General features: G+C 41.9%; 1 gene segment (V, D, J or C); it reads right to left on the bottom strand.

The window, feature by feature from the left end:
• Positions 1–1,099: 1,099 nt before the first annotated feature.
• Positions 1,100–19,102, bottom strand: part of LOC132240156 (T cell receptor delta constant-like) — a 62,343-nt gene continuing 44,340 nt past the window's right edge. The window contains 4 exon segments of the C gene segment in view: positions 1,100–2,686; positions 3,851–3,964; positions 4,307–4,372; positions 4,961–5,236. Of these exon segments, the coding sequence occupies positions 3,852–3,964; positions 4,307–4,372; positions 4,961–5,236 (455 nt within the window).

The raw sequence follows: 19,102 nt of genomic DNA, 5'->3' as shown, positions 1-19,102 counted from the left end.
CATTGACACCTCCAGTTCACTTACTTCATTTGGGAACATTTTTCTTTCACTGAAGAGCATTGAGATATTCCCAGAAACGTGCCTGTGAATCCCAGAACTCTAGCTTGAAAGTCCCCGAGTTTGGAGCTCAGTGGTGTCTCCAGGGAAGAGAATGACCTCCGGGGAAACCAACTACTTGATGTCAAAATAGATACACCCTCAGCCTGGGAGGCGGTGTCCCCTTCCTCTACCTCCACTGAATTCTCTGCCATATGACAACTATTTGAGTTATTATGTGTAATCTTAGAAGTAGTGGAAGTCTCAGACATTGTTTTATAGGAAATACACCGAAGCCCAGAGAGATGAAGGATGTTCCCAAGGTTGGATAGCTGGTCAATGACAGAGCCAGGGTGCTGTGCTGCCTTTCTAGGGCTCTCTCTTGCCGCTGCAGCCTAGGCGGCTTTACAGTTGATGGTTGAGCAGCAGTTTGCCTAGGCTTTAAAACAGACAAGTGAAGAGCAGTCACTGTGGAGAGGAAGGAAGAGAACAGAGTGAAGGAGCCAAAGGCCTTGGGCAAATGACTCAGCCTCTAGGGCTTCTGTTCTGCTGCCTACTGAGTGAGTAACAGTCTCCCTCAGGGCTCTCGTGATGCTGCCTGTGAAACTGTAATTCACAGTGTGATGGCCCCAGATCTGAAGGCAGCCACAGCCCCATCTGGCTCCTGCCTTCAATCTTTTCTGAAGGCTCCTGTTGGTGGAAGAAATTCATAATCCTGTGATGTGCTAGGATGTCTTTTTCTGATGATCAAAGTGGGCCAGAGGCTGGCTCATTCATATGCTAAATAAAGGATAATCCTGTATTTAGACAATCTGGTCTCTCTGAAACTTCAAGTCAACACCTAGCTCTTGTTTGGGGGATGCAGTGTGCTATTGTAGAGGAACTTGATAACTTGGTTCTGCTCCCAATAATATCCCTGCCTCACTGGATGACTTTGGACAAGGTACAGACCTTTTTGGAGGGATATATATATATATATATATATATATATATATATATATATATATGGATATATATATATATTTCCATTTGAAAAATGAAATGTGATATTTTGTTCTTAGTAACTTCAGAGAAACATTTTAATGTGACTCAAGGTAACAGATGTGAATGTTTTGGAAACAAGCATTCTTTACATATACAAGATGAAGCTGTGTGGAATCTTTTCATGGTTTTTACCTGGACGGACCTGGTTTATCCATTTAGATTGCCCTCACCCCATTGACTCAGTGCTACTGCCTCCTTTCTTTGATTTGGGCTATGAGGACATGATGTGGGAGTTTGCTGATGGTGATGGCAAGGGAGTTGCTGGTGAGGGGTGCTCTTTCACTTGTAACCTCATAAGCCCCCACTTGACACCCATGTGGGTGCTGAGGAAACCACAATACTGGGTTGCTAGGGCTCTGCTACCTAAGTGCATGCACCTGGAAACAGCTGTGGCCTTGCTGAGGCGGGAGTAGCAGAGCTCATGGGCTATCCTGGGGACACTGCTGTTGTGAATTGCTGTAGCAGAAGCAGCAACAACAGGAAACCCAGGGCTGGGCCCCTGAGGCAGAAAGCCTGAAGGCTGGGGGCTCAGGAAGCTGGGGTTTGACCAATAAGCTTAGTCTGACCAACAGTGAATTCATAGCGCCCTGTGGTAAATTTCTGCCTGTGGTGGTCACAATAGGGTAAAGCCAGAGGTGAGGCACACACAATACGCTTTAATAAATACAACAGAGACAGGTCAGAGAAGAATGGCAGAAAGCCATGCAAACCAAGGGCCCAGGCCAGAGTCAGTGTCCAGTGATCGCCAACTCTCCATGCAGAGACTGGCAGGCAAGAGAGAGTGGATACAGGGGTTCTACAGGGAAAATCTAGGGCTCTCATTTCTATCCCTCCTTCCAAAAATACCTACATAGTAAGTTGCTTGAAGGCAAGCTCCTGTCTTGTTCATCTTTGCACCCTCAGCACAGTGCCTGGAATTTTAGAGGGAGTCAATTCATGTTTGTTAAATGAATTAATAGAAAGAAGTGCATTTCCTCTGTCTTACTCTGATCTCTGTGAATGACTTGGAGAGTATTTAGATGATATTAAAATACCCACACTGCCTACACGGAGAGTGTTAGGGAGTCAAATGTAATTTTGTTTGTAAAGTAGTAGAAAGAGCAGAAAGTGCTTTTGTGGATGAGATGCCAGTTTGGGGCCGATCCAGTGCTGGGTTGAGCAGAGCCTTTCATGTTAAGGTAAAGGACACCTGCCTCCTTCCTCCCAGAGTCTGCTTTCCTCTTGGAGAACAGAGCTGGGAACCTGTTGGCTCCTACTTTCTAGTCCTGAAGGCAAAGAAAGTAAAAGGAACAAGACACCATTTTCAAAGTGTATCAATTGTAGAAATAAAAAATGAGCCCTCTGTCCCCTTTTATCTCTATATCCATTTATAAAGCAGCATATAAAGCACTCAGGACCATAACTCTACCCCCCAGGACTTGGTCTTTCCACGAGGCTGGAGGACGAGCTGGGTTTGTTGCTTTCAAAGAGAAACTTGTTTGGGAAGCAGCCATTTAAGCAAGGCTGGGGCGGGTTAACTTGAATCACTGAGAAGTCAGAAGCCTTAGAAGCACTTTTGTAGGCTTTGGTTTCTTTCTGGAAGTGTAGCTGTCTCCTGCCTGTCAGCCTGCAAGTGAAGGAAAGTTGTCAGAGTTGATGTAGAGTCATAGACGGTCAGTGCTGGAAGGAATCATAGCCGTACCTGGTCTGGGGATGGCCGGTATGGGTTGTGGCTGTACCACTGCAGTCATCACTAATCAATCATGGCTATTTCCCTTCTACATATGGCAACAGTTCATCTGACACTATCAGTGTATCAGTGTTGGCACAAGTCATGAAACCCCATATGCTCTCAGTCATTCTTAACTCTTTGTTTTACAGATGCAAAAACCCAGACTGAGAGAGATGAAGCAATCTGGCTAAGGTAACGTAGTGAGCTAGTGACAAAGTCAGGACTGAAACTCAGATCTCTGACTCCTAGTGTGGTCTGTGTCCTTGGGGCTGTTGGTAAAATAGTCACCTGTTCAGGAATGACTGGGTATGCTTGCAGGCTGAGTAGGATCAGTCAAACACTCTAAGTCTAGGGTTGTTCCTAGATTGGGATCTGGGACTGAGGAGCATTTGGGGGTATTGGAGAAGGAGCTTTATAAGAAAACCTAGGCTCTGGTTTGATTTTCATATCTAAGTTTGCATGAAGAGGGAATGCAAGTGATGTCTGGCAAATAATTACTGTCTCAGCCTCAACTTCATATGCATCCTGAGTAGCTAGTAGTGGGCTGTTCATGAGTAATGGGGGTATAGGCTCACCTCAGTGATGGGCTGGTCTACACATCCGAGTCCTATGATAAAAGATTGGGAGCTGGCATACCCTTTGTCTGAGCAAAGACAGATTCTGATCCCCCTGAATAATCTTTAGATAAGGCTTTACTGCTGGCTTTGTAAGTAACCAATGGTCCCATGGCCAGATAAACAAAAATAGTCAAGTGAAGGAGGCTAATTCTCCTTGTTTAGCTCTAATATTTTAGCTCCTGCATTGGAGGTGGGGGTTATTGACTGGTATTACATTATACTACACAATGGGTTTGAGTCTGGCTTGAAATAAAGGATAACAGGAAGTGGGGTATTGTTATGCTGAGCATCTGAGATAACTCCCCTCATTAATTTGAAATATGTGTCTATGTATTTTTCCCTTTCCAATGCTTCTTGGTCTCTTATAATTTCTAAACCACTATTTTCCCCATGTGCAGCATAGTTTGGGTGGAGGTAGGAATAAGAAGCAGCTAATTCTTACCTTAACAGAAAAATAACGTGGCAGTCAAGAGAAAATTGACAGCAACAGTCTTGGCAAACAGCATTCGGAGCCCCAGCACTGTGAGGGACATCATGTTCACCTTCTCGGCATGAACTGTGGTTGAACAAGAGTGAAGATGGCGGCTACCTCGAGACAATAAATTCCCTTCCAGGAATTGGGCCCCCAACACTGACACCAGCCTGCCCCAGATCACCATTATTCTTCCTGGTCTGCAAGCCCAGCGTGGTGCCTCAGTGACCACAGGCTGCTGCTTACACCCAGCTTGGCAGGCAAGCTTTGGAAACCCATGCTTGCAGCCCAATGTCTGCTGGAGAGTCAGAGGGAACCAACTGGGCTCAAGTATGGTTTTTGTTTCTTTTGAAATCTGGTGATTTTTGGCCCCAGAGTTTGCTTTACCCCTCAGTTGTGAAGCTGGTCCTTTTGTTTTCAACTAACCTTTGGGTTTATGGTAGATCTCTGAAGTATGATGTTTTTTTTCAGGTTTCATTGGTTTGAGATTATCTGGAACAAACAGAAGTGGTCAAGCTTACATTGGCAACCAAGAGGCTCAAAGGATTTTAGGTTTTAAAACTGGAGATTTTAAGGAAGTTAACTGAGGACCAGAGGTGTGACTTGGTTAAGGTCGTACAGCTATTTGCACAGCCAACATTTCTACCAGTTAGGGCTTGCTATCATTACACCGTGAAGCCATTATCCAGGCATGCCTCTAATTGGTAGGAAGAACTAGGATTCTTAACCCGTGAGAGGCTGGGCTGCCTTTTGTTTTGGGCTTCACACTAGATTAGACTTCACTTGGATTTTTAACTCCGGAGTCTAGGAGTAGGATAATCATTAGTATAAAGGAGACAGTTGTTGGAGAAGAAGAGAGATGGCGATGAAACAGATGAATTTTATCTTAGATTCCAACTCAGAAATGGAGAAAGTTCAATTTCCCAGCAAATGACAGGGTATAGTTGGGCCTATGTCTTGTTTCTAGCATGACACCATGTTGAGAGCCATCTTTCAAGAGTTTCCATTTCAAAGTGGCTATTTCCCTTTCTCCAACTTTTCTTCTCCACAATCCCAGACCCCAGGCCAGATACGACCTACCTGAAGAATTTGCCATCTTTTCAAAGTTAGTGGAGTACCAGACTTCATTGTGTTGAACTGAACATGTCACTGAATTAGAATCTTCATACCGACCAAGCTTGACAGCACTGTACTTCCCACTGGGAGAGACGACGATAGCAGGGTCAAATTCTATTATTTTCTTGGATGACTGGAGACTTATATTTACATTTTTGGGGTAGAAATCCTTCACTAGACAAGCAACATTGGTCCCATTTTTCATGATGAAAACAGATGGTTTGGCAGGAGGCTGACTTTCTGCAAATAATTAATTTATTTCATGAGATGATTATTCACAATGTGTTAGAGTTTGCCTCAGTTTCCCTGGTGCCAAACACTACAACCCACACTTTCCTTTGCCCTGTTAGTAACCTGGGCTTGTTAACACCTCCATGAAAGAATGGCCAAAGGGAGCAGAAATGAAAGTCAGTCAGTTTAAATTCAAGTTAGGAGCTGCTAAGAGATATGGCTGGGAGCAGAGATGGAAAATAACAACTACAAAAAAATTTCTGGATCATTTCAATGATCTATCCTTAATTAATCAACCCGCTGGACAATCAAGGTCAGGTTGACTACCTGTCCACATCAATTGGTTTATTTTAAATGCATGGGCCTTCAGAGGGAAATAAGGGCAGGTGTTCATGCTTTGTGTTATGTCGATTAAAGAATCAAGGGTATGAGAAGGACTACATAACTGGTTCAAACACTCTGAGGATGGCAGTGTTGGGATCACTTCAGGGTGTTGCCTCCATTTTATGGACTGGAAGGGATCTGCTGAAGTTAAGTGACACATCTTTCTGTCTTTAGGTGAATACTTATTCTTTTGTAAGAGTCTACCCTACAGTTTCCTTTCAGTCTTTAATCAAAGAATAACAACTATCATTCTCAGGAAGTCCTCATAGATATAAAATCAGTTGAAGTCCATTGTTCTTGTTTTATTCTAAGTGGAGCTCTGGAATGTTGGTCACAATAATTGGGTCTCCTCCTAGCCTTCTCTCCTGTCATGCCTCACCTCAATTTACCATCTGTCTGCTATGCTGTATGTACATCTTTTATCCCCCTTGAAACCAAAAGTCTTGAAGCTTTGAGGGTGGTAGTAAAGATTCTTTTGCATTGTGCCTTACTGAAGTTTCTGAATTGTGATACATTTTGTGTCCATGGAGACTTAAACTCTTAGACTATCTTAAAATAGATGCTAAAAAAAGAGCTCTGCAAACACCTGAAATCAAAAAAGACATCCATATGGGGGGGAAAAAAGAGGAACAAATGTAATAATCTGAACAATAAAGATTTAATTAAAAAAAAACAAAACAAAAAACAAAAAAGACATCCAACCTCTGAATAGTGTCTGGATGCGTTTCCAAATGTAAGCTTAACTGCTGATTTTCAATGTTACTAGCTTGTGTGAATATGGCCCTTAGTGTTCAAAACTTGGTTGAGTTTGGCTTCTTAATATCAAATTAAATAATGTTGAATTCCAGTGTACTTTTATTTACTATGGTCTACAATCAAGACATAAGGTATTGATAAACAAAAGTCTTGGTAATGAGTGTGGATATGGAACAATTTTTCTGGTGTTCTTGTCTATTCTGACTCTGGATTTGGGTTTCAGCTGTGAAGCTCACGGTAGCAGAGCTATAACCTAATCAATCAGTTATATCTGGTTGAGATGGAGTGGTTGCTTGTCAGGAATTTCCTGCTGATCACCATTTTATAAATGGACCATGGCTAATCAGGGTTTTCCTAGAGAATCAGCTATTTAGAGAAGCCCCCTCATCACTACCATCACAATTCTCCCCCGCCTCCCCCCGCCCCTTCTCCTAGGAAGCTCAACTAAAAGACTGGATTCTATTACAGTCACACTCAGGGCAGGAAACTCATTCCTAAGAATCTAGTTTCTTATATTTTTTGGCATTAGCTCTAGACAAGAGAGGGATTGGGGACTTTTTAAAGGGCTCTCCTGGAAAATGCTTTCAACCTACGTGAGAACCCAAGCTACTGATAACAGACACTGATAACCCTAGCAGTAACGGCTTAGAAACCACATGCTCTGCTCATTCTCCTCCCTTCGGAACTTTGACATTTCTTGCTCACTTATACTGACTTTGGTTTGAGATATATTCCAGTTGATTTTCAAGGGAGTTATGAATTACAGAAAAAGGAAACTTGTCTATTAAAAACCAGAAACAAAAAAACTCTATCTCCTGGGCTACTTAAGTGTATCATCCGATCCTAGTCTGATTTAGTTAGCTAATTAAGGCTTGCTTGGGATTTAAAAATCTACGTTCAAAGGCAGTTGTCAATGACCACTTTGGGCTGGAGAGACCTGGTATGAATAATTTGAACAATGCAAAATAGCTGGCAACACAGGTGTCTGAAGGAGTTCATCCACTTTAATATTGAGCTCTGAATCTGTTAGCCATCATTTCAGATAGAGCACAGTGTATTGATTTGGTAAAACAGTTTTCTCAGATGCTTTCTCAGTCAGTGTCTATATATTCAGAACAATTGTTTGAAAGTAAACTGGTTTATCTAACCATGGTAACCAAAGAAAAGGCTATTTGACTGGGTTGAACTTTAAAAAAAAACAGAACACATTAAATATAGTTGCCATATGTGACCTGGTCTAGTCTTATATTTAAACCAAAAACTTGAAATTGTATAAAATTTGCACTACTGTAGCCTAAAACTTAAAGATTTAATTAATTGTTTATCTTCTGAGAATTTCCAGTTTTTCTTCTTGGTTCACAAATATAATTACATTTCAACATGTGTTTCAAAGTGTTATTTGTTTGGATAATTGTTATCTTACTTTCAGACTTTCTCTTTTTATGAATCCCAGTCCAATGCTAAGGTTATGTGCTGGTAAACAATATGAAAAGAAGTGTATACTGTTCCTAAACAGTCTTTCTAAATTTTAAACTTAGAAATAATTTAGGATTTATGTCCTAAATAGAGAGTCCTACTGGCTCCCTAAAAATTGCAGCATCTATAACAATGTCACTCACAATTTCAAGGCTCTCTGCCAACATGAGAGTTAACTTGAGCACTAGAATGTCAGTTTGCTCTACCTGATTATTCTCACCAGGTTAAACACATCTGTCCTACATCTTCCAAGATTCAGGACATTTGTTTTCAGGTTGTAATGAGGCAGGCACATGAGTTAGGTTAACCAAAGGGATGTGTAAGGATAAAACAACTTCCTGGAGAATTTAGGCCCATGTTCTGCCTCTCCTACACCCAGCTGCTCCAACTATTAGTATAATTTTTCTAGATTTCTTTGTGCTTTCTGGGCTGCTCTGAAGATTTCAGAAATAAGTGGGAGCTATGGTTTTAGCATATGTTTCTAAAAAATAAAAGCAGTTACAGAGCTACTTCAGTGACTCAACCTAATGTCTCCATTCCGGCCCATTTCACATCTCCTAGGTATACTTTCTCAAGTAATGCAAATTGGATGGCAGCCCCAGCCCCCCAACTTGTCCCCAAGAAATACAAGGGGAAAATCAACTCACGGGGTTCCACGAAGAGTCGGGTGCCAGCTCCAAAAAATATCTGTCGGGTGTCCCAGGAGCACATTGCGATGCTGCCTCACAGGTAACCAGCCTGGGGCTGGCCCTGGGGCCTGGGCTAGAACATCTGCATCCTGCCTCCCCAGCCTGTGCCCAGCCAAGAGACCCCCACAGCTCAGAGAACTACAAAGCTGTCCTTGATGAGCTCAGGGGGCCATGTGCACAGAGTCTCAGTTTTCTTTGAAGCTAATAATAGTTGAACTGCTGGATAAGGATGTGAGCATGAAATCCCACCTGAGAAACACTGGGATAAGACAGTGGGGAGAGAGAGCAAGACAAGAGGATGACAGGTGACCGATAGCTGCCTTCAAGATGGAAATGTACTCCTGGTTTATTGGGAGACCTCTCTAAGAAAAACACAGTAGCTTGGGAGTATGGATGGAGCATTGAATGTTGACATTTCTTATAATGAATGTTAGAACGTGGAATGTTAGACACAGGTCTTGTTCTCATATTCTGGCCCCTTCTCTTGGGTCACAAATGCTGCTTTTTTAAATTAGAAACCTAATTTCTCCCCTATCACTCATGCTGAGTCTCACAATAAGAACAAATCTGCTTTCTAATTCCCTGAGCCCAGGGAAAGGCTTTCGAAGGACCTGAGGGTTGAACAAGAAATTGGCAGCTGCCAGAGGAGCCCAGTGGTGCTGCGTATTATGAATTCAGGTTGAAGGAGACTGTGCTTGCTCTGGATTGCTTGTTTTTTATAATTTCTCCTGACTCTGGGTCCAGATGCAAGTTTCAGGAGGATATAGTAATCATGTGAAAATGAACTTAAACACCCTATGGATTTCTCCATCTCATCACCAAAAATCAAGAGTCTAGGGCTAGAGCCAAAGGGACTGACAGTTGTATAGGTCCATTATTTGTTGTCAAAACTTTAAGGATTGTGGGTTTGATTTGAAATTCCCACTCTCCTCACCTGAGCTTCACACCTCATGTTACACTCCATCACTGCTAGAAGGGAAAACCAGAGAAGTAAATAGAGTATCATTAGAGAGCATGGTCAGTGTCCTGGCAGAGGGGTTAAGTATCAGTTTCATCTCTTCTTTTCTAAAACTCCCAAAGGTGCAGCCACAGATATTTGATTTGAACAGTGCAGGTAATTCTGAATTTCAAATGGAAATAATTTTTCCCCCCAATCCTCACCTGAGGATATTTTTCCATTGACTTTTAGAGAGAGTGGAAGGGAGGGGGAGATACACACACACACACACACACACACACATATCAATGTGAGAGAGACATATCGATTGGTTGCCTCCCACATGAGCCCTGACCAGAGCCAGGGATCAAGCCTGCAATTGAGGCATGTGCCCTTTACCAGAATCGAAACTGGGACCCTTCAGTCCACAGGCTGACGCTCTATCCACAGAGCCAAACCTGCTAGGGCTCAAGTGGAAATGATTTAAAGGGAAAATTAAACATAATACTTTATACTCAGATGCAATTTGACCAACATCAATCAGACTGCAATCAGCTACAACATAATTCTGTTTCTGTCCTTCCTTTGATTTCTCTAGTCTTTCTCCCCTCAAAGATAAGACAATTCACCAAATTCCACTATTTCCCTGGAAGCAACAGGCAATCAAGAACCTCTGGAAGTTTATATTACCCTCTGAGAGGCACACTACCAGTTGCTTTCAGGACTGTCAGCCTCGCCACATTCATGTACCTTTTCCCACTTCTTTACTTCCTCTGAAATGAAAAAGAAAACCTAACAACATCTAACCATGTAAGAGGTAACATCTTCCCTATTGGACTTGGCATTTTGTGAAACTTTTGAAAGACTGCTGTTTTCTAGACTGGTCCCAGTGACTGACTGTTGGCAGCTGCCCCAACCACCTGAATATAGCCTCTGGATTTCCAAACCCTGGAGCACACAAGTGGACAATGTGTGCAGGAGAGCACCAATACTTCTCTATTGTCTTGAAATTGGTGGCTGTGTTTCTATATTAGATGTAGGTTCCTGAACCCTGTGCAGGGTCCTCAGATTCAGGGCTAACAGGGAGGTGAGCACATTACTGCTCTCAGCAGACCCAGGCTTATATAGGACCTTATAGATAATTCAGTTTGAAATCAATGTAAATTCTCAGCAAAAAGAGATAATGGCAAGATTGGCTTTTGTCTTTTGAGGGAGAGAAAACTCTCTTGATTTAGCCCCTTTGATAATATTTTTCTAATTCTCCCTTTTCTTACACCATGGCCATGACTCTTTTTCCTCGTAAACATTAAAGAGACTCTACTCATCTAGGGCTTGCCTTTTCTCTGGTCCTAGTCCTTGATCAGGGGGCCAGACTAAGGGCTTTTGTTAGGCAGCTGTAGAGGACTATGAACACTAATCCTTAGAACAGTTCCTAAGCATACATAAAATATTTTCATGAGAGAAACTTAATGAATTTGTCTTCAAGTTTTACCCCAACTGTTTGCAACAAGAAACCTCAATTTAGAACCTGCTGATATCCCAGGAAGCACCATTCATTCAGGACTATGCCACAACTCCAAGGAATATGTAGACTGAAATAAAAGGTGTAACTTACTTGCTTCCACGATGAGTTGAGTGCCCCTTCCAAAGATGAGTTGTGCTGTGGAAGCACCACTTTAGGCATCATTACAGAAAACCTTGTACCTATTTGCCCCTGTCTAGTCCATCTGTTTGGGAGAGGTGGGTGGAGCAGAACAAGTGTAGCTGGAGACATAGAACTTTGCAAGGGTTTCTGAGATCTAAGCATTGCATTTTGGCAGCTTGTTTGATGTGAGTTGTCTTCTGAGTGTTAACATTTAGGGAAATCCCTAAATTTTCTAATATTATCTTCCCAATATGTCATCTCTTACTTTCAGGTCTTGCTTCAGCATCACCTTTTCACAGGGAGAAAGTAATTATTTAGGTTTTTCTGAGAATTGCCAAATGGCTATTTTCAGCTGCAACATAACTTTAAGACTTAAGAAATCACACAAAACTATGCCTCAGTTAGAAGTGGAAGGACATGATGGTTGGAGCAAAAGCCATTGATGTAAAAGACTTGGAGTCGGTCAAATAGCATTTGTCTAAGTATTTACTACTTACAAACAGCTTGTGCTTACACTACCTCAACAAACATTATTGTAATCAACTCCATGAGGTGATATTATTAGGTCCATCTTAGAATGAAGTCACTGAAGCTAAGAGTGTTAAGATAGTGAGTGGCCCTCACTTTCAGGTCTCCAGAGTTCAGTTTCCAGCCATTGAACCAGAGTAATCGATAATAGGACCAAAAGGAGCCCCAGCGATCATTTGTCAAAACCTCTGTGGTCACATAGGGCTGATTAATGCATGCATGGGGAGAGTTTTGACTCCTTTTCCAGTGCCTTTAAAAAATTAAACCACAGAATTCCTACTGGAATTTATACCATTGGACTTCCTTGTTTTTCCTCTAACTTGTCCCTAAGAATTGGTCTGGATGATAATGGGGATCATAGTGTGCTAAAGCTGGAAGACACCTTGGAAATCATTTAGTCTAGCTAGAGGGAAACTGGACTTCAGTGAAGTTAAGTCACAGAGCTTTTCAGCCAAAGAAAAGGATTAGCAGTTGGTCTTAGAATTCCTGGTCTAACATGCTCATCACTGCACCTCACATTTACTAGATGTACTGGAGTACAGGTCTGGTTATGATCTAGATCTGTAAATGGCAAAGGTTCGAGTATTAAGTAAGCTGGTTCTCTAAAGTTAGTTAAGTAGAGGGAAGACAAAGACTCCCCAGGAAAGAGAGTGGATGAAGAAGATTCACTGTAGCACACACCCCCATCCTGAATTTTATCAGAAACCCACCCCTTGCTAAATTACATGCTGGAGGGATTTCTCAACATCTTGAAAAGTATTTCCCAAGCTGGTAACATGGGAAAATATCTCTAACAAAGATAATTACCAAATATAGTGGTCATAGTAAGAAAAAAAAGTCAGTCACTTACGTGGTTGTACTTTCAAATAGGTTCCGTTGCCAAAGATCAGTTCTCACAGTTGATAAACCTAAGCTAAAAACTGCCTCACTTTCCCATATGTCAATCCTGGCTCCAGTTGTCAAGTCATGTGGTAGACACTGGGTGGGATTTTCTATCTCATCTGGCTTAACTTTTGAAAAAAATTATTCTTTTTTTGTTTTGTTTTTAATAATATATTTAATATAATTAATTTACAACTGTACTATGCTTTATTTTATTATGGTAAAACATATATAAAATATACCATTTTAACCATTTTTAAGTGTTCAGAGGCATTAAGTACAGTCACATGTGGTGAGCTATCACCACTCCTCATCTCTAAAACTTTTTCATCTTCCCAAACTAAAACTCTGTACCCATGGAACACTAGCTCCCTACTGCTCCCTCCCCCGTCCCTGGTAGCCACTATTCTACTTTGTTTCTGTGAACTTGACTTCTCTAGTTACTTCATTCAATATTTGTCCTTTTGTGTCTGACTTATTTCACTTAGCATGTCTTCAAAATTCATCCATTTTGTAGTATGTGTCAGAATTTCCTTCCTGTTTAAAGCTGAATAATATTCCAGTGTTATGTACATGGCACATTTTATTGATCCATTTATTTTTTATTTTTTAAATAAATCTCTATTGTTCATATTATTACAGTTGTTCCTCTTTTTCCACCCCATAGCTCCCCTCCACCTGGTTCCCACAACACCCCCTGCCCTTACCTCCCCACTGTCCTCGTCCATAGGTGTACGATTTTTGTCCAGTCTCTTCCTGCACCCCCACACTCCCATCCCCCTGAGAATTGTCAGTCCACTCCCTTTCTATGCCCCTGATTCTATTATAATCACCAGTTTATTCTGTTCATCAGATTTTTTATTCACTTGATTTTTAGATTCACTTGTTGATAGATATGCATTTGTTGGCACTTTGTTGTTCATAATTTTTACCTTTACCTTTTTCATCTTCTTCCTCTTCCTAAATAATACCCTTCAGCATTTCATATAATACTAGTTTGGCAGTGGTGAACTCCTTTAGCTTTTTCTTATCTGTGAAGCTCTTTACCTGACCTTCAATTCTGAATGATAGCTTTGCTGGGTAGAGTAATCTTGGTTGTAGGTTCTTGCTATTCATCACTTTGAATATTTCTTGCCACTCCCTTCTGGCCTGCAAAGTTTCTGTTGAGAAATCAGCTGACAGTCCTATGGGTACTCCCTTGTAGGAAACTAACTGTTTTTCTCTTGCTGCTTTTAAGATTGTCTCTTTGTCTTTTGCTCTTGGCATTTTAATTATGATGTGTCTTGGTGTGGTCCTCTTTGGATTCCTTTTGTTTGGGGTTCTCTGCACTTCCTGGACTTGTAAGTCTATTTCTTTCACCAGATAGGGGAAGTTTTCTGTCATTATTTCTTCAAATAGGTTTTCAATATCTTGCTCTCTCTCTTCTTCTGGCACCCCCATAATTTGGATGTTTGTATGTTTGAAGTTATCCCAGAGGTTCCTTACACTATCTTCATATTTTTGGAATCTCTTTTCTTTTTTCTTTTTCAGTTGGGTCTTTTTTGTTTCTTTGTATTTCAAATCTTTGACTTGATTCTTGGGATCCTATAGTCGGCTGTTGAATCTTTGTATATTATTCTTTATTTCAGTCAGTGTATGCTTAATTTCTAATTGGTCTTTTTTCATATCCTTGAGGGTCTCACTAAATTTCTCGGAGGTTTCTAGAAGATTCTTGAGTAGCCTTAAGAATCTACCACAGTAACTGTGGTTTTGAACTCTATATCCAGTAGCTTGCTTTCATTCATTTCTTTCATTTGTAACCTGTTTCTTTGTCTCCACATTTTTGGCTGCTTCCCTGTGTTGATAGAGTAGCTTTGTGTGCTGGATGTCATATAGGCCCAGTGGCTCAGCCTCCCTAATTACCTGAGGTGGACACTCTTGGTGCATCCCTTTGTGAGCTGTGTGCAGAGTCTTGTTGTAGTTAAGCCTTGATTGCTGTTGGTATCACTGGGAGGAATTGACCTCCACACCAATTGGCTGTGAAGACCACTTGTGTCTACAATGGGAGAACTGCTGTGATGGAAACACCTTTATGGGGCAGGACTTGCTTCAGTGGGGCTTTGGTGCTTATTGAGTCTGCCCCCTGAGTGTGTCTCTTATGGATCTGAAGAGTTGTAATCTGGTGTGGTCTCACTTTGACCACTGGGTACACTGGCTCTTGGATCTCCAAGGAGGTGCAAAGTCAGCCACTGCCTGAGGCCACCCAGCAGGCGCTACAGAGAGATCTGAAGATTCCTCCTCTTTGTTTGGGGTTTGGAGGTGCCCAGATGAGGCCTAGCTGAAGCAATGCAAGCTGCTATAGAGCCTTGGGCCTTCTTTTGGAAGCTCTGGGGCTCTTTGACCCAGCTGCAGTTTGTTAGGTTTCAGATTGCAAAGGGCCAGGGCATTCATATGCAAAAGCCTCTGCCACAGCTTGGGTGGGGCTGTAAATTGGGTGGGGTGGAGCCTCAGGGAATAACCAGGGTGGAGCAAACTGCAATGGCTACCTGTCAGCCCTGCCCTGAAGAGGTCCCCGGATGGATCTTTGTGTCCTGCGGCTCCGTTCAGGAACAATGATCGCTGTGAGCACCTCTGAGAGAAAGCCGCCCTTGTGCTCTGGCTCGATGCCAGACAGTCCAGTTTATCCCCATATGAGTCTGGGTCCCCAGAGCTCATCAAAAACTGGAGTTCAGAGCAGTCAGGAGCTTGTATCTCCCTCCTGATTGAAAAAGACAACAGCGTACCCAGTTGCCATCCCATTTCCACGCGTGCCTCCATACCTCCACACTTCCACACCTCCTCCCAGCCTCAATGAGCTTTTCTCTTTCCTTCTAGTTGTATAACTTCCATTCGGCCAGCCTTCCTGATATCCATTTTGTTTTTTAGTTGTAGTTTTGATGTGGTTGTGTGAGGCAGCAAGTTCAGGTGTTTATGTATGCCACCATCTTGGTTTCTCCTAAATTATTCTTATGGCAATTATTCTTATTGGCTTAACTTCTTTTCTCCTAAGTCTTGGGGGCTGGCCTTCAGGACAAAACAGGAGGTGATTTTTGTGTCAAATAGAATCTAAGCTTTTGCCATGTTTCATTGCAAATCTGTGCTCTGAATGGGGGAGATTAGAAAGGAGTTTTTTAGTTTGATCAGGAGAAAAGAAAGGTGGCACATTGGCCATAGAGTTGTGGTTCTCAATCTTTGGGCTATACTTAGGTGGGGCCAAGATCTAGTGAGTTATGCACCCCATTCATTTATACCTTTTAGGGGAATTCCATTTTGTATTCAGCCAGAGCTTTGCATTACTGCAAAGCATTGTGCAGCAGCCAGACTTCTTAGCATAAAGTAGAATTAGAGTTTTCAGTAAATTTTAATAACATATTCAGGAATATAAAATTTCAGCAAGCTTTAACAACGTACTCACACTTAAAGTGACAGTTAAATTAACCTCTGTCATATATAAAAATCAGAGTCTATGAGATTGCCTGTATGTCCCTCTAAAACCAGGGAAAGAATACGCATTTTGAGATCAGTTTACAGCCCATAAAGGTCTGCAGATCATACTTTGAGAATCACCACAATGGAGAGTGGTTCTCAGTTGTGGTGAAGAAGAAAGATGTCAGAAAACCTGAAACCTAAACTCTGTCCCTTACTAAGTGTGTAATTTGGCCAAGTTCCTTAAGTTCACTGAGCTTCATTTGCCTCCTTTATAAAACGAGGGTGATATCTTCTGTATTGGGAGGTTGTAAGATTAAATGGAAGGGTGTATAGAAAGCATTCTCCAAATTAGAAAGCCTAGGTGTAATTATTAGAATGTGTAATAGGGTAAGATGTAGAGAATACGTTTTACTTGAAGGATGTAATTTCACTAAGTACAGAGCCCTCGGGGGCAGGGCTGTAGGGCAAGGTTGCTGAGAGAGGACAGAATCCTCGTGTTCGGTGTTTGAGATGAGAGTGTCCATTTTTAGGGCTGTGGGTAAGGACTGGAATCCAGTTTTCTGTCTCCTTTGGTCTTCCTCTAGGTTAGTGGTCGGCAAACTCATTAGTCAACAGAGCCAAATATCAACAGTACTTCTTCAAAATAGACTCGCCCAGGCCGAAACCCGACTTCTGCACATGGGCCACGAAGTTTCAATCGCACTGTACGCATGTCCGCACGTGGTATTTTGTGGAAGAGCCACACTCAAGGGGCCAAAGAGCCGCATGTGGCTCGCGAGCCACAGTTTGCCGACCACGGCTCTAGGTCATGTGTGACCTCTATTCCATTCTCTAATCCAAAAGCCAAACTCCTTACAGTAGTCTACAAGCCACCCTCTCCCTACTTCCATTACCAACTTGACCTCCTTTCAAATCCTCTCCCTGTTACTCACTTTCCTCCAGCCACACAGGCCTCCTTATTATCCTCCACACACTCCAGGCTGCATTTGCGTTCCCTCTGCCTGGAGCTGCTCTTCTTCCAGGTATCTGCATGGCTCACTCTGTCACCTACTCAGGTCTCTGCTCAAATGCCACCTTTCTAAAGAGGCCTCTGTGATTCCTTCGTTAAAAATTGCACACTGCTCCCTCCCACTCTTTATCCCCCTTCCTTGCTTTATTTTCCTTTATGGGGCTTATTACCACATAAAATATTATATATTTTATTCATTTATTTAGCTTACCATCTGCCTTTTACCATTAGAATAACAGCTGCTATCACACACCAATTTCTGTCTGTTTTGTTCACGCTGATTCCCCCAGCACCTAGAAGAGTGCTCGGCATATAGTGACAGTGACTTGTCACAGGTTGTAGAGCTAGAGCTCAGGCTTGGCTCTGCAGGCTATTAGCTTGCTTTCACTTCTATTTTCTTTGCCTTACACCACAATGGACTTGTCCTCTCATTCATTCATTCATTCAACATTTATTTAGTGCCTTTAGTGTGTTTGTGTATACAGTAAGGAAAAACTCACAGTCCTTACCCTCATGGAACAAAGAAAACATAAGATAAAGGATCATACAAACTTTCAGGTGGAGATGAGCACTATAAAAACTGCATCAGGATAAGGGGGCTGCAGAATGATAGAGGATGCTTGAGAAAGGACTCGCTAGAGGTGGCATTTGACTAAAGACCTGGAGAAGGAGAAGGAGAAAGCTGTGTGAATCCCTGGGAGAAAATGGCTCCAGGCAGAAGCTCCATCCTGGAAGACCCATCGTGTGTGAGAGGGAATGCCAAAGATGGGAATGGGAAATTTAGAAATGAATTGATGAACCAAAGAAAACACTGAGCTGGTGCATCCCACTATCCTTTGAAAGAAAAAGATGAGGGCCATCTAGAGAGGGCAGGATCCAGAATATCTTTGAATGGAATCAGACAGATGATGCCAACGTTGACTTTGCAAAGCTATGTGATCTTGGGGGACCCCTCCTGATCAGTAAAAGTGCAGGTAATAGTATCTAATTCCCCATGATTATTGTGACAACTGAATAAAATGCCATTCATTCAGTGGCTGGAGACACAGTCGGCACTCAAAAGTGGTAGTTGATATAATGATAACATATAATAACCCATACTAATTTAAGTCCATCTAATGGCCCACTTTCATACAGATGTTCCTGATGACTAAGGCCTCTTTCTAAGCTCCTGTCATTGTCATGGCCCTTAGCACACATTTATATTGTGGTATTTATTCCATGGTGTTTTGCCTTATTCTCTGGTTCTGTTTTATGAAGTTAAATGGTATCCTCAGGTTTTCTCTATCCAGAGGGCTAAAGGGTGTGGTGGATTTGAGGCTATGAGTTTGTGTAGACCTGTTCTATTAGTGTTGTGCTCCCTGGCAGCCTGCAAGTAAAAACTTGAAAGAAGCATCAAAAGGAAGTAGGCTTCTGCGAAGATAAAGGCGCTGGGTTTGCACTGATGCCTCTTTAATCCAATATTAGGTGGCTAAAAAAGAAGGCACTATTGAAATATATTCTGGATCCTGCCCTCTCTGGATGCCCCTCATCTTCTCATTTCAAAGTACCAGCTCAGTGTTTCCCACACTTCAATTAATCACATCTCCTTTTTTTTGGTCACACCCATCTGTTGTATAATTTGTTTAATAGTTTTCTTTTAAGTTACTCACTTTTTAACATCAAATATAATTAAAAGGAAACTAAATCCTATGGGCTTAATAACCTAGTTGCACTATTTTGATACCCATTAAAAGACAGTGCAATTAAAATGAAAAGAAAGTCTATGTACCATCTGAAACCATGTGACATACATGCACGCTTAGGGAAACTCTGGATTAAGTAAGTCAGTAAACAGAAGAATGTAAATTCATTCAGAAGGTCTTGATGAAAAAGGGAGACGAGGGAAATTAGTCACTAACTCTGCTGGGAGTGTGGATTACATTATTATTTCAGTGAACTTACATTATTAAAGTCAATGAGACCTAAAAGCAAGGGCCTGAGTTGAATTTTCAAAATATTTTTTAAAAACCCGAATTTCTCTGCTCTGCTTCTGCTAGCACAGCTTTGGAGTTCTTTCTCTTTTTGGATGCAAAGCTCCTGTCCTATAGTGTGTGACATCTGGGAATGTGTAGCCTGTACT

Source organism: Myotis daubentonii, chromosome 1 (genome assembly GCF_963259705.1).
Source record: "Myotis daubentonii chromosome 1, mMyoDau2.1, whole genome shotgun sequence".
Classification (NCBI taxonomy): domain Eukaryota; kingdom Metazoa; phylum Chordata; class Mammalia; order Chiroptera; family Vespertilionidae; genus Myotis; species Myotis daubentonii.
Note: the sequence above shows the minus strand (reverse complement) of the source record. Positions and strands in the feature narration are given on the sequence as shown.